Raw genomic sequence first — 14,642 nt, 5'->3', positions numbered from 1 at the left:
ACGATCGGTCAAGAATGAAAATCTCAGCCTCAATTTCCCGATATCAAGCAGTGTGTGCGCGTGCATTTTCAATAATCTGGTGATATTTCCTTTCTTTTCCTTCCTATATTTATTTTTTTTTAACTGTTTTATTGGCGAAATGCTAAAACAATCGTTCATACACACCTGGAAAAACCATTCTGTGTTGCCAGGGGGAAATTTAAAAATGCACAATATAATGTAAAGAAGTTATGGAGGCAGACTAACAAACTCTAAAATGCAGTGTAAGGGGTAAATTTACTAAAGTGAGTTTTTCAGTAATGAGTTTTAGAAGAGAAGTTGCCAATAGCAACCAATCAGATTCTAGCTATTAACTTTTAACTAGCACCTTCTAGAAGATGAGTAGAATCTGGTTGCTATGGACAACATCTTTTAAAACTCACTTTAGTAAATTTACCCCTAAGAATAGAGCTAACCGATCTGTGCATGCAAAATCATGCAGTATTTTCACTGCAAGCAAAAACCATTGCATGTGTACATCTTGCTTGCACTGCTACAGGTTATTTTCAGAAAGCGCAGTTTGCACCTGCTCTAAATCAGGTCCATCATTCGTAATCCGCCTATCCCCTGTACTATTACAAACACGCCTGTACGTATGTTTATGCGATCACGGATATTTATATAATGTACGTTTTATTATGAAGCTGGAGTTGGTACATATTTCCAACTCCACCCAAAATTGTCTGATTCCGCAGCCCTGGTTTCAGCATTGTATAAAAGATAAAACGGATATAGCTGTGCTTAGTTCTTAAAATAATAATAAATTGTTTTGTGGCACAAGAGGTTTGGAAATCAATGAATATTTATTAACTAAAGATATATAAATATGTAATTCAGTAAATATAAAATCTATTGCGCAATCCTACAAATAGGCCTATTCATTAGCAATCCATGTTTGTGATATAATAATTCATAGAAATGTTGTTACATAAGTCTCCTATTTACATAGAAATGTTGCTAGAGATGCATACTCAATTAAATCTGTAGAGCTGATAAATGAAAAATGGAAGAAAAAAAAGTGCTTTGATAACAATTGTATAATGTCCAATGTTTAAATTGCTTTACACTGGCGTCCCTGTGAAGCAAATAATGATGCTAGGTGCTGTAGCGAGGATAAAATGAACAATATTTACCCTTCCAGGTCTAGTTGTATATTGTCCTGGGCAAATGGTAAAGCTGTATTTGATGAAGGGGCCCAACACTGCTTAGTCTCGGTCTTATGTGACCCGCCGCTATGCATATGCAGAACTCAGCAGCTCAGTGTCCCTGTAGATTGCTGGAGACACGCTGCAGGAAGCCACACTGTAGAAACGCTGTGGCGGAGGCACTGGAGTCAGCCACCATGCTGGTTAAAGCAGTCCTCCTCGTGGAATCAATTCAAATAAATTGATAGCACTCACGATCTAATCCCTTTGGGTATAGCGCACACGTCCGCCGTGTAGTCACCTTGTTAGCATGAAATGGAGCTCAGGTAGTCAACGTGTTTCGTTCCATACTGGCTGGGAACTTTTTCAAGAGGTTTGATTTGTTTTTTTTTGTTTTTTTTTTAGTACACTATTCTTAAACACCAGCATCGGGATAACTGATATATTCTGTATATTGTGTGTTGTATAAAAGATGGACAGTAAAAAGGTAGATAGTGTCTAGATATACACCAGATGTTAGACAAAATGTTGACACGAAAATGGATAATACACAAATGGTCGACACATTTTTGCTATTCTAACCCTGACTCTTCCCTTGGTCCCTAACCCTCCAGTAAGTGCCTAACCCAGTGTTTTTCAACCTTTTCAACTCTAGGCACACTACACAAGATTTTAAAATTGCCATGGCACACCATCTGGCAATGCGGTGTGTATGACCAATAAAAAAACATAAACTTCAGCTCCCACATAAAAAGATGCACACTATATTGGCCTCCACAGGAATAAAACACACTACTGTACAAGTGCACTGTGCTGACCACCGCGGCACACTTGACAACCGCTCACGGCACACTAGTGTGCCACAGCACAGTGGTTGAAAAACACTGGCCTAACCATATAAAAAAAGTTGACCATTTGTGTGTTGACCATCTTTTTGTCGGCCGCTTGACCATGTTGACCATTTGTACATGTTGACCTTTATTGCGTCGACCTATTGCCTCTAACATCTGGTGTCTGTCTAGACATTGTTGACCTTTTTACCGGTTTCAGCCACTACAGTTTTTAGCTCCCAGCCCATAAAATGTTCAAAGTGCCTGAAGATCAATAGATGAAAGAGGGTGAGTGTACCTCCGTCCGATGATTATAGCAAGTAAGGTAGCTGTAGATGGGTGATGAGTGGAGCCTGGCACTTTAAAATTCTTTAGAAATGTAGTTGGCCTTCTTCCCCTCTATCCCCAACTGGACTCCGTTTCAGATAAGTGCCCGAGGGAGCTGTGTACTTTTTTAGGCGGTCTCCAGCCTTTTCAGTTTATTTTATTTTTTTATTTGAGCATTATTTCAAGAGGATCTGCAGATACTGGCGGAGGGGACCCGCCACGGCTTACTGACGCCAGTGTCCCTAGCCACAGGGTCCTCTGACCCATGTTGGCTCCCCTGCGCTCCGGCCTGCTTGGGCAGCGGTAAGTATAACACACCACCTTTTGATTAGCAGAGATGGTGGGCTTAATAGACGAGGGTCCCCATTATCCTTCGATTGACCCACAGCGGGGACTTTATGGCGCTTACTTGCACCGGCTACAGAGCAGTGGCACAGAGAGCCTATTATGGCTGCAGCAAAGCACCACTATAATGCCTGGCAGGGAGAACTCCACCACCAGCAGTGCGACCATTATGTTTTGATAGCACCTGTCATTTTAACAGTGCTGGCTTGTTGAATAGTGGTTCTGGACTGGGGGCGAAGGTAGGCGGTGGCACGGCCAATCCCGCACCGCCTCTCTGATGGATGCACTGGGAGCTGCCTGTTCTGTATAGAAGCTCCCCATTGACCATCCACTCTGCTGGTTCTTTAGAGAGTAGGCTACCCTCCGGTTTGGTGCACCCGCATCACGACAGCCACCTTCTTATCCAGTACACAGCGCAGCCATCAGCAAGGGATCCTTGAGTTACACTGGTATCTGTGTGTGCATGCACGAGCAGGAGTGTGGGACTGCTATATGTGCGCTCCAGTTATTTTCACTCCTCCTTCTCTATAAACTGTTTTTACCTGTGCCTCTTAGCTATACCCAGATCTCTGGAGCATATGCTAACAGTATTCTATTTATGCATATATGTAATTGTGTATACTGTACTGTGAAGCAAATAGTTCTATTTTCTCTCTCTGCTACTGCATCCATGAACTGTCTGTTGGTGCATTTGGTGATTTGATTTTCCTGTGTGGTGTTCTCTCAGATGCAGGAAAGGGCACGGCAACAAGGGAACTGCTTCCCAAAGTTTTTTCCTGCACTTAGTGTCAATTTTACACAGGCTTGCTCAGACAGTGGTGCTTTATGCGATTCTGACAGTTCGACCCTGGTGGTGGCTGAGTCTCTGTCCTGGGTGGCTACCTTAGTAGGAGCAATGTCTGAGTTGGCGACTTCCTGCCGAGGAAGAGTCTGATATGGCTGATCCCAGTTCTGGGTCAGGGGATTAGTCCGATCAGCGGACAATCTCGTGCAAGTCTCCAACTTTAGAGAGATTCGGAGATCTAATGATGGAGTCCTCTTTCAGGAGCACTGATAGAACTGCTATGTGACTGACTAAGAAGAGAAATCTCCCGGACGTTCTTCAGTCTGGGGATGACTCAGATATAGATTGATCCTCACAGGGAGAGGAAGGTGAGGTTTTGGAGGACTCTGAATTGGAGGATTCCTTTGCTCCAGAAATGGATGCAGGTGCCTAGGAGACTTGGGGCCTGATTCAGAGCCGGACGCTCTGAACGACCGCCCGCTCTGAATCAGGGCGTGTTTTTTTTTTTGTGTGTGTTTTCTTTTGTTTTTGCAAGGCGGCCTCTTGGACCCTTGCATAGCTGTGGGTTACCACCCACAGCTTATGCGAGCGTCCATGATGGTCGCGATGGTCAAGACCATTGCGACGAGACCCTGCGGTAGGGTTTCGTTGCCGCAAGCCCTGGAGTGATTTTGGCTCTATCAGAGCCAAAATCACTCCCACTGACAACACTAGTGATGTCAGTGGGGCCAGACCCAGATGGTAGGCGTTCCCATGGGAACGCCTCCGACTGGGCAGCCACGCCCACCAAAGGGGGCGTGCTGTCAATCACCATCGACAGCACACCCCCTTTGGTGCGAAACCCATAACGACGGCTACTTCATTCAGTGATCATGGGTTTGCATTCAGTGATCATGGGTTTGGAGGCAGAGGGATATTTTAATGTGGGTGTCCATTAGTACCTTACCTAGACTACCTTCTACTCAATGCTCAGTTGGTGGAGAAACTACATCGTGTCCCTTTGACTCATCAAGTTATTCAGCATTGCTGGATTGTCAATTTTAAAAAAATCCAGTTTGATACCATCCCAGCTTCTCTTTTTTACCTGGGCATGATTCTAGACACATCCCTACAGAGTCTTTTTTTACCTGTGGACAAAGCTCACGCAATTCAGGAACTAGTCAGGATGGTCCTGAAGCCAATTAAGGTTTCGGTTTATCTGTAAATTAGTGTGCTGGACAAGACTGTGACTTCCTTCGAAGCTATTCGTTCGGTTCTACTCTAAGCCTTTTCAGTTGAACCTTCTGTCTCAGTGGTCTGTGTCCCATCTTCAACTGCACAGTCTGGTTCGACTATCCCCTTGGTCTCTAATCTCTCTATTCTTTTGGTTCCAAAGCAGTTATCTCACAGCCGGTTGCCTTTTCGGCAAATGAGATTAGGTCCTCCTGACCACAAATGCCAGCTTACATGGATGGGGGGAGCTTTGGTACTGGACAGCTACTTTCAAGGTCGCTGGTTGCACCAGCAGGCGCATCTCACTATCAATGTGCTGGAGCTCAGGGCAATTTACAGTGCCCTACTTGAAGCATCTCCTCTCTTCTGCAGGATTGTGTCTTCGCATACAGTCTTACATTTCCACGGCTGTGGCATACATAAATCGGCAAGGGGGAACTCCCAGTCTCTTAGCCATGCAAGAGTCCAGCTGAATCCAGTGGCAGAACGTCATGTCGGGGCCATCTTTGCCATATTCATTGCTGGGGTAGAGAACTGGGAGGTAGAGTATCAGTCACAGGATCTCCATCCCGGGAAATGGGCCCTTCGTCCAGAAGTGTTCCAGCTGCTGGCTCAATGTTGAAGCAGACCTCAGATAGACCTAATGGTCTCTCGGCAGAATCATCAGCTTCCGAGGTATTGCTTCAGGACGCTCTGTCCATTCTGTGGCAGTATCTGATGTATCTCTTTCCGTCCTTTCCTCTTCTGCCGTGGGTACTCAATTGCATCAAGCGCCACAGTCATTCTGGTGGCATCGTACTGGCTGCATCAAGTGTGGTACTCTGGTCTGCTACTTGCGGTCAATTCATGCCAACTGCCGCTGAGGCTGGATTTTCAGCAGAGTCCGTTCATCTACCCCCACTTACTGCGTCTGACGGCGTGGCCGTTGAGACCGCAATCCTAAGATGCAAGGGTTTTCCGTAAATGGTCATTCCTACCTTACTGCGGGCTTGCAAGCCAGTGACTTTAGCACACTGCCATCGTAATGTCCGTGAAGCCAGCCTTTTTGCGGAAGGTGTTTTCCGCAATCCACAAATCAATTTTTGTAGTTCCTATGTTGTTGGCTGACGATGCTGCTTCTGTCGCTTGATGTTGTTCGGGCTCTCTGGATTTATGTCGAGCGTACGGCTACTCTGCAAGTTGAATTACCTTTTTCTGTTGTATGAAGCTGCCATATGAGGTAAGCCTGCTTCTACGCAGACCCTAGCCAGGTGGATCAGTCTGGCTATTCGTCAGGCTTACGTGGCCAATGGTCAGCCACCACCTACTTCCATTTCTGCAAATTCTAAACGTTAACTTGGTACCTCTTGGGCTACGCATAGAGGTGCAGTCATAATTCCCAAAGCCTGCTCCGAGTGAATCCCCTAGGCTAGTGTGGTCTTCCGCCAATAACAACCGCCCGTTGTTCCCTTAGAACTAGGATACGTTCATTGGTACTTAGGTGGCCGCCTGGGCTTATAACTATGGGTAGTAGTGATTCACACAAAGGTATAATGGGATTTAGTGGTGAGAGGAACGACAAACCGGTTCAGGTAGACTTGTGAGTTCATGGTACGACTTGGGTTATTGAAGCTTGAAAGCTACCGGATTCACCGGAGAAATTATGCGGAACGGGCTAATAAACCTCGGACCTAACTTCTGAGTAGGCTGGCGAAGCTTAATGTTCCTAATAGAGAGCCAAACCAAATCTCCCTTCTTAAACCTACACTACCTCCAAATGCGACGGAGTCTAGAGACAGAAGGTGACACCGGCAAACTGGAATCCAATGAATTGGCTCTGGGATGTTGGCCCGTGATGCAGAAAAATGGGGATACTGGAGATGCTGAATGGCACGACTTTTGTTAATCGCGAATTCAACAAGCGGCAGATGGACACCCAGTCCTTATGACACTTGGAAACGTAACAGCGTAAATATAGTTGACACGCTCAGTTTTCCTGTTAGATTATGTCAAGTGCCCAGAAGAAAGGCTGAGGTCAATGCCCAAGGAAGCATAGAAGGCACTCCAGAACTGTGCCACAAACTGTGTCCCACGATCCAAAACAATATACCTGGATAAACCATGCAGGCGGAAGATATGTTCTTTGGCAGAGGATGGCTTAGGCAAAGGTATAAAGTGTGCCATTTTACTAAAACGATCCACGACCGTCCAGATCACAGAGCATCGAGCAGATACTGGAAGATTGACGATAAAATCCATGGCTGTGAGTCCAGAGTAAATTCGGTATGGACAGAGGAAGCAATAGACCTGAAGGAGCTGTTCGAGGTGTTTTATTTCGGGCACAGCGGGCACAGACCTATTATGCCAGGTTGAACATCTTTGGTCAAGGAAGGCCACCAGACCGAACGGGAGAGCAATTCCGAGATGCCCGGGTGACCAGAAGCTCGACGAGCGTGAAATCCAGTAAAACTGACCTGAATCTCTGTGGAACAAAAAGACTATCCGCGGTTTCTCCGGAGGTGCCTCTGACAGGCCTGAATGAGTTCGGCCAAATTTCGGGTGATAGCACAGTGAAAGAAGGTTTCAGGAAGAATAGGTTCGTCAGAACTGGGAATCTGTTGTACCGGTTCAAAGCTCCTGGAGAGAGCATCCGCTTTGTTGTGTTTTGAACCAGGATGGAAGGAAATCACAAAGTTGAAATGGGTGAAAAATAATGCCCAGTGTGCTTGCTGGGAGTTCAATCTCTTTTCTGACTGGATGTAAGAGATGTTCTTTATGATCGGTAAGAACCGTGATCAGTTGTTTGGCCCCTACCAGCCCGTGCCTCCAGTCCTCGAAGGCCCATTTAATTGCGAGCAACTCTCGATTCCCCACTTGATAGTTGCACTCTGCAGAATAGAGTTTACGCAGGGACAGTTTTGGACCTTCTGAGTAAGGACTTGGATTTGTGCAGCAAGCACCTGGGCAGGATTCTGCGCATGTTCCAGAATTGCTCTAATACTATTTTTTTTTTTTATTTATTGTGGCCGACTGTTTAAATCCCAAAGCCTGCTCCGTGTGAACCCCTAGAACCCAAGCTAGCAAGGTCTTCCGCCAGTAACAGTCGCTCATTGTTCCCTTAGAGCTAGGATACGTTCACCGGTACTTAGGTGGCCGCCTGGGCTTATATCTTGGGCTAGTAGTGATTCACACAGTTTTTTATAATGGGATTCAGTGGTGAGCGGAACGACCGGAACAGAAACAGGTTCAGGTAGACTTGGGTGTCTTTGAAGTCAGTGGTGCAGCTTGGAGCCATTTGCAGAAGAGTACACAATTGATGCGGCTTTGAGTACTAGTTTGTGTACTTATTAGTGTACTGCGGCTTTCAGAGCTGGTACACAGGTCTGTATTCTATGGTACGGCTTTGAGAGCTGGCGGCAGCACAGAAGCTGCTGGGGCAGATAGGGAGCTGTAGGAGAGGCAGGAGAGCCGGTGGCAGCACGGAAGCTGCTTGTGCGGCTAGGGAGCCGTTGGAGAAGCTTTAGAGCCAGGAGCAAGGTAATACCACTGGGGTACCCTTCCACAAGTTGATACAGAATGCTGACTGTGCGGCTGAGCCGAGAGGACCTACAGGAACGATATAGTCGGCGAGGCGGCAAAAGGCCAGCGTGTACAAATAGGAAGACAAACCTAAGTGGTGCAGATCGCCTAGCAACTGAGGGAACAGGAACAACAGCGTCCTGAGAAGGTAAACTGTTAGACGTCGTGATCACGACTTGTAACTGGTGCTTCTGCGTCTCATCTTTGGCCTGTGGTCACGTGGTCCACGTTCCATACTTTTGTACGGTTTTACTGTTTTGATACCTTTTGCGGCCTTCGATTCCAGTTTTGATCGCAGGGTTTTGCAGGTCTCTGAAGTCTCCCACTCGAGAGGCAAGCTTTGGGACGTCTTCAATGTAACTCCAGTGTCCCCTGTTGGATGAAGGAGAAAACGGAATTTTGGTACTTACCGATAAATCAATTTCTCTGATTACATAGGGGACACTGGACACCCATCCAGCACTCTTTTCCTGCTACTGTTGCTTGTTTGTTACGTCTGCATGTTGATTGGTTGCAAAAGTTTAGTGGTTAAATACACTTGGGTCTTGGACCGTTTCTTTACTCTTTGGTCCTCCTACTACTCGTATCCTTTCCTATTGTTTTTTATCTGTCTCCACTTGGGCTTCGTTATCTAAACTGACTCCAATGGGGTATAGAGGGGGAGGCGCCAACTACAATTCTAAATAATTTTAAAGTGCCAGGCTCTACTCACCACCCGTCTATACCCCAGTATTACTCCAGTGTACCCTATGGAATATGAGAATGGATTCATCAGTAAGTATCAAAATCATGTATTTTCTCAGTTTACCTAAAAATGTGTTTTTATTAAAGCTGATCGAAATGTAGGTTTTGTAATCATGCATATTACATATCCTTTTTGTTTTGCTATGTCTTTGCAGGTGGTGAAATTGCACACTAAACTCGGCAAGCCAATCCCCCCAACAGAGCCTACTGGAGTAAATTCTAATCCCACCTCTTCATCTACACCAACTCCCAAACCTCCATCAAGCTCAATAGCTTCCCAGTCACAAAAATCAACTGACCGGGAGACGACTTCTGCAAGTACGTATTGCCATTTTACAAAAAAATTGATATCTAAGGTTCCATATTACTAACTGTTTCTTCATCCTAGAAGGATCTCAGGATACCACAAATGTCGGACAGGATACTACATCGCTCCCTTCAACATCAGTGACTGAAGCAGACCAAGAGGATAGCCAAGATGGACTTTCTGAATCACAGCCTGTTGGACAAAACTATGTGGAAGAGGTGGGGCTACATATTTGTGATGATGCTTTAAGTGAGAGTGAGGTGGTGAGGGCGCAATAGCTAAACCTAAATGTGACCAGAACAAGTGTAAAACAATGCACGCAGAACTTCAATTTGTTTTCTTTGTGCAGTTTGTATTGTATACAATTAACTTAAAAGTTTGGATGCTGCTATAGTAAAGAGATTAGTCGTCATAGGTATTGTATGCTAAATAAAAATAGGAAACTGGTACCACTTTCACCCAATGAATAACAAGAACCTTATTCCTAGGCTGTGCACTGCACACCCATTTTAAGTTTTGTAAATTAATCTACCATATTTTTAGTCATTTTTTTTCTATTGTTACCTATATAGGGTTTGTGTTTGCAAGAAAAAAGCACTAATGGGTGGTAACAACTACTAAAGATAGTCATCGGTACAAATGTAAACTTGGTGACTGTGCAGTATTTGTTAATGTTTATTACAAATTGGGCTGTTGAATGTTCATTGTTCACATCTTGCTGATGAGTGTTCAGATGGTCTCCCTTGCTTTACCAATGGTGAAATACATGGTTGACCTTGCCAATATAAAAGTAAGTAATTGACTGAGATCATCTAAATCTCAGATCCATAGGCAGCTACTTCCTTCAGCAGATATTTATTTATTTTATTGTAAGCTGTAAAATGTAAGCATTATATAAAATTTTAAAATAATCAACATTCGTAGTTTTCATGATCCATCAAGTTTTGCAATTCTCTGTGTGAAATGGCCATTATCAATATTGTGGCAGACCAGTAATATTACCATATTTGCCTGCAGGTCCGTAACGACGAGGGGAAGACTGTACGTTTCCACTGTAAACTCTGTGATTGCACCTTCAATGATCTGAATGCAAAAGACCTGCATCTGAAGGGCCGCCGCCATAAGCTGCAATACAAGGTTTGCAGACAATAAACAAATCAATTGTGTAACTTACTCAAATCTTACAGCACAGAGAGGCACTAATGACTTGGTAGTGGATACTCTTATGGCCTCTTCACCTTTCTCATATAATTACTGTAATAGACTGTGTTTGTTTCAGTTGTGATATAAAGCTGGCAACACACACTGTAAACCAGTCACTCATAACGGAGGGCAACTACTCTCTGATCCCTTTGCAGGTCACAAGATGGATTTGCACCATAGTTGGCTTTGCTGCCTCATAGCACTGGGGTCATAAGTTTGATTGCAACTAGGACCCTATTCGTATTGAGTTTGTATGTGCTCCCTATGTTTACGTGTGTTTCATACCATATTCAGGCTGGTAGGTATATTGACTTCTGACTAAAATGAATGTGTGTGTGTGTATGGTGTGTATAGGTACATGTGGTAGGTAATAGAGGTGTAAACTCCATGGGGCAGGGATCGAGGTGAATTACTTACTTAATATTCTCTGTAAAGCATTGCGCAGTATGTGCGTATTATAACATATAATACTAATTGCAAAGACCATGGTGTTTCCTAATCATTATGTGGTTGTTAATAAATATATATATATATATATATTATTATTATTATTAGTTTGTCCCAATCTAAATTTAGTCCATTCAGAAACTATTCCACTTAGATGAATAGTCCTCCACTAGGGGACACAGGGACAATGCTGGGTATAGCGTGGACATCAACGAGGGACGCGCCCTGCAGTGTGCGGGCGCCCAGGTCCCACGAGGCTGCCAGTCACATTTGAGCGGTGTGGTTACGTAAGGTAAGACTGTACATTGTGTTTTGTTTTACCTTGATAAAAAGGCATTGTAGCCTTGAAACGTCAGTGATATATACCAGATTTAAGACATTCAGTGCCGCTGCTTCTTTCTTTTTGCTGTGTATCCACATTTGCAGAGGGCACGAGGACAATATTTACATTTCATCGGAGTGCCGAACCATAGGACTCATATAGATAGATACATATAGAGAGATAGAGATATAGTGTGTGTATGTGATATATATATATATATATATATATATATTATATTCTCTCTCTATATATCTCTTCTGTGCTACATGTACTTCTTAAGGTGTGTGGTGGTACTTTCTGCGCCTGCTAAAATGTCCAGAAATAAAACTACCAAAGAGACAGGTGCATCTGCACGACGCACATACAAGAAATTTAGTCTTCTGTCTCCTCAGGAGTTGCTTTGGAACTCTGCAACAAGTGGTTGCGCCCATGGATTCTGCTCCAGGCCTGGGCGTCACAACTGACTTGGGTAATGTTGCAATTTGTAGACCGTATGTCACTCCCGGTACCGCCTGTCCCCGCTGCGATGCCACAGCTGCCCATGGCTGAGCCACCCTGGATGTAAACTCTTGCGCAGTCAGTACAGGGGCTGGCTCAGGTATCCACATCCTTTCAACAGATGCTTGATAAGGATAAGGGCTCCTAGGCGTAGGCCTGCCCATCGTGAACGCTCCACTCTGAGTCGGAAGTCTCTTCTGATGGTGAGGCTAGTGCTTCTCTGGCATCCGATGTGGAGACGTCTTCTGTTCCTGAGGAAGCAATGTCTTCAGTAGACGTAGAGCAGTGATTCCCAACCTCTGTCATCAAGGCACACTAACAGTCCTGGTTTTAGCGGTATCCATGATTGTGCACAGATGGTTAAATCAATATAACTGAGATACTAATGAAGTCACTTGTGCTCAAGTATGGCTATCCCTAAAACCTGGACTGTTAGTGTACCTTGAGGACCGTGGTTGGGAACCCCTGACGTAGAGGCTCGTATTAGAGCTGTTAAAGCGATCCTTCTGGTGGAGGACTCTGAGCAACCTCCCAGATCCAAAGCACCTGTATTTAAAAGACAAGACATTGTTGGAGTTTCTGTTGTCAGCACAGCTATAGGACCTCTTAGTGGAGGCTTGGAATCACCCCAGCAGGCGCTTTTAAGTTTCCAAGTGTATTGCTACCTTTTACTCTCTCCCTGTAGCAGATAGGGTTAAGTGGGAGTTTCCTCCCACGGTAGATGGCCACATAACTCTGCTGAGTTAGATCATCCCTCCTACCTCTTCCTAACATGGTATCTCTTTAAGTTCGGATAGGAAGCTGGAAAATTTCCAAAAAACAATTTAACGCAGGTGCTCTGGCCGTCCAGCCCTTGCATCAGCTTGAGTGGCTAAAGCTGTTGGCCGCTGGGCCTACGCTTTGGAGGAAGGTCTTACCTCAGGTGCACAACGAGGTAATTTTAGTTTCTATGGTTACACACGTGAGAGGGGCAGCTTCTTCTCTTTCTGAAGCAGCCATAGATTTGGGGATTTCAACTTCTAAAATTTCTGCTTCAGCGGTTGCATCAAGAGCAGCACTCTGGCTGCGCACCTGGAAGATGGACATGGAATCTAAGAAGGCCCTGGAAGCCCTCCCCTATTCCGGTGATGTTTTGTTTGGCCCAGAATTGGACAAGATAGTGGCTACTCTAACAACTTCCAGATCTGCGTTCTTGCCATTGGTTACCACCCCGAGTTCCAGAATTTCTGCGTCTTGTTCCTTTCGTCCTCAAGGCAAGGCCAGAGGTCAGCCCTTTCCCAGGAACCAGGTTTCCACTTCTAAAAGCTCCAAGCCCAGAGGTAAGCAACCTTGGTCCACTAGACATCCAGCTGCCAAGCCAGCAGATAAGCCTGCCTCATGATGGGGTGGGCCTTTCGTTTTTTGGCGGTGTGGATGCAGACCACAACATATGCTTGGGTCAGAGGAATCTTGTCTCAAGGCTACGCTCTTACCTTTCGTCAGCGTCCACCTTCCCGGTTCTTTTCCACGGCCTGCCTACACAGCCAGAAAAAGCAGAAGCTCTTGAGGCGTCAGTTCACTCTCTTAGCCTCAGGGGTCATCATTCCAGTTCCCCACATCCCAGAGAGGGGTAGGTTTTTACTTCAATCTATTTCTGGTTCAGAAGCCGGACTACTCCTATCGACCCATCCGCAACTTGAAACATCTGAGCAAGTTTCTTTGAATTTCCAGATTCTGCATGGAGTCCCTTTGGTCTATCATTCTAGCATTGAAACCGGGGGACTTTATGGCATCGTTGGATATACAGAATGTATATTTGCATATCCCTATAGGAGCCAATTACCGCCAATTTCTCAGGTTTGCGATCCAAACCAGTCACTGCCAGTTTCAAGCTTTGGTCTGTCCACAGCCCCTCGTGTGTTCACGAAGGTCATGGCAGTGATTGCTGCACACCTGTGCTAATGGGGCGTCACAGTTTCACCATACTTTGATGACTTGCTGCTACTGGGGCAGTCTGACCGTTCTCAAAGATCACATCCACCTGACGGTAGATCTCCTACCGTCTCACGGATGGTTAAACAATTTGAAGATGTCCGCGCTAGCACCGTCCCAATAGATGCTTCACCTAGGAGCACTTTTGGATTCCAGAGCTCAGAGCATTCCTTCCTCGGGAAGACCAAATTCTGCAGGCATGCAGGTTCTAGGGTCTTTGGTCTCAACGTTCGATTTGGTGGAGTACGGTCAGTACCACTCCAGGGCCTTATTCTGAAACTATATGGATCAAGCCTTGCCTGAACCTAAAAGCTCAGACTTCTTCCTCAGGAGGTAAGTCTCTCCCTGCTGTGGTGGCTCCAGCGCTCACATCTGGACAGGGGACGCCCATTTTGGATCCAGGACTGGGTACTTCTCACCACCGATGCCATTCTTCGAGGGTAGGGTGCGGTCACTAACATTTCAAGGATGTTGGACATGTCAAGATTCGACTGTATCAACATTCTGGAACTGCGTTCTGTGTACAGTGCTCTGTGTCAGGCACACCTCCTACTGGGAGGTCCAGTAAAGATTCAGTCGGACAATGCCATAGTGGTGGCCTACATAAACCACCAGGGTGGCAATCGAAATCCGGGAACAATGCAGGCAGTCTGCCAAATTCTTCATTAGGCAGAGCGACATGCTCTTTAAACAAGTCATATAGACATCCACCACCTTTCATCATTGGGCAGAGCATCACTGTCCATCGTGTTCATTATGGGCGTCCAAATTTGGAAAGCACACTACCCAAGTCAGCGGGACGTCCATTGAGACGAGTGGGCGCTGCATCCAGACAACTTCCAGCGCTTGGTCAGTCGCTGGGACCTACCGGACATTAACATGATGGCATCTCGCTACAACCATCAACTTC

The 14,642-nt window shown here is 45.5% G+C and overlaps 1 protein-coding gene across 2 annotated transcripts in view; it reads left to right on the top strand.

The window, feature by feature from the left end:
* Window positions 1–14,642, top strand: part of ZFR2 (zinc finger RNA binding protein 2) — a 115,854-nt gene that overhangs the window by 50,058 nt on the left and 51,154 nt on the right. The window contains exons 6-8 of one of the 2 annotated variants that reach the window (XM_088452978.1): window positions 9,140–9,302; window positions 9,376–9,509; window positions 10,309–10,428. In XM_088452978.1, coding sequence (XP_088309104.1) covers window positions 9,140–9,302; window positions 9,376–9,509; window positions 10,309–10,428 — 417 coding nt within the window. Of the gene's footprint in view, window positions 1–9,139; window positions 9,303–9,372; window positions 9,510–10,308; window positions 10,429–14,642 lie in introns of both variants that reach the window. The other variant, XM_088452977.1, reaches the window with a different exon arrangement.

This window comes from Taudactylus pleione, unplaced genomic scaffold, assembly GCF_031769625.1.
Source record: "Taudactylus pleione unplaced genomic scaffold, aTauple2 ptg000560l, whole genome shotgun sequence".
In the NCBI taxonomy this organism is placed as follows: Eukaryota; Metazoa; Chordata; class Amphibia; order Anura; family Myobatrachidae; genus Taudactylus; species Taudactylus pleione.
Note: the sequence above shows the minus strand (reverse complement) of the source record. Positions and strands in the feature narration are given on the sequence as shown.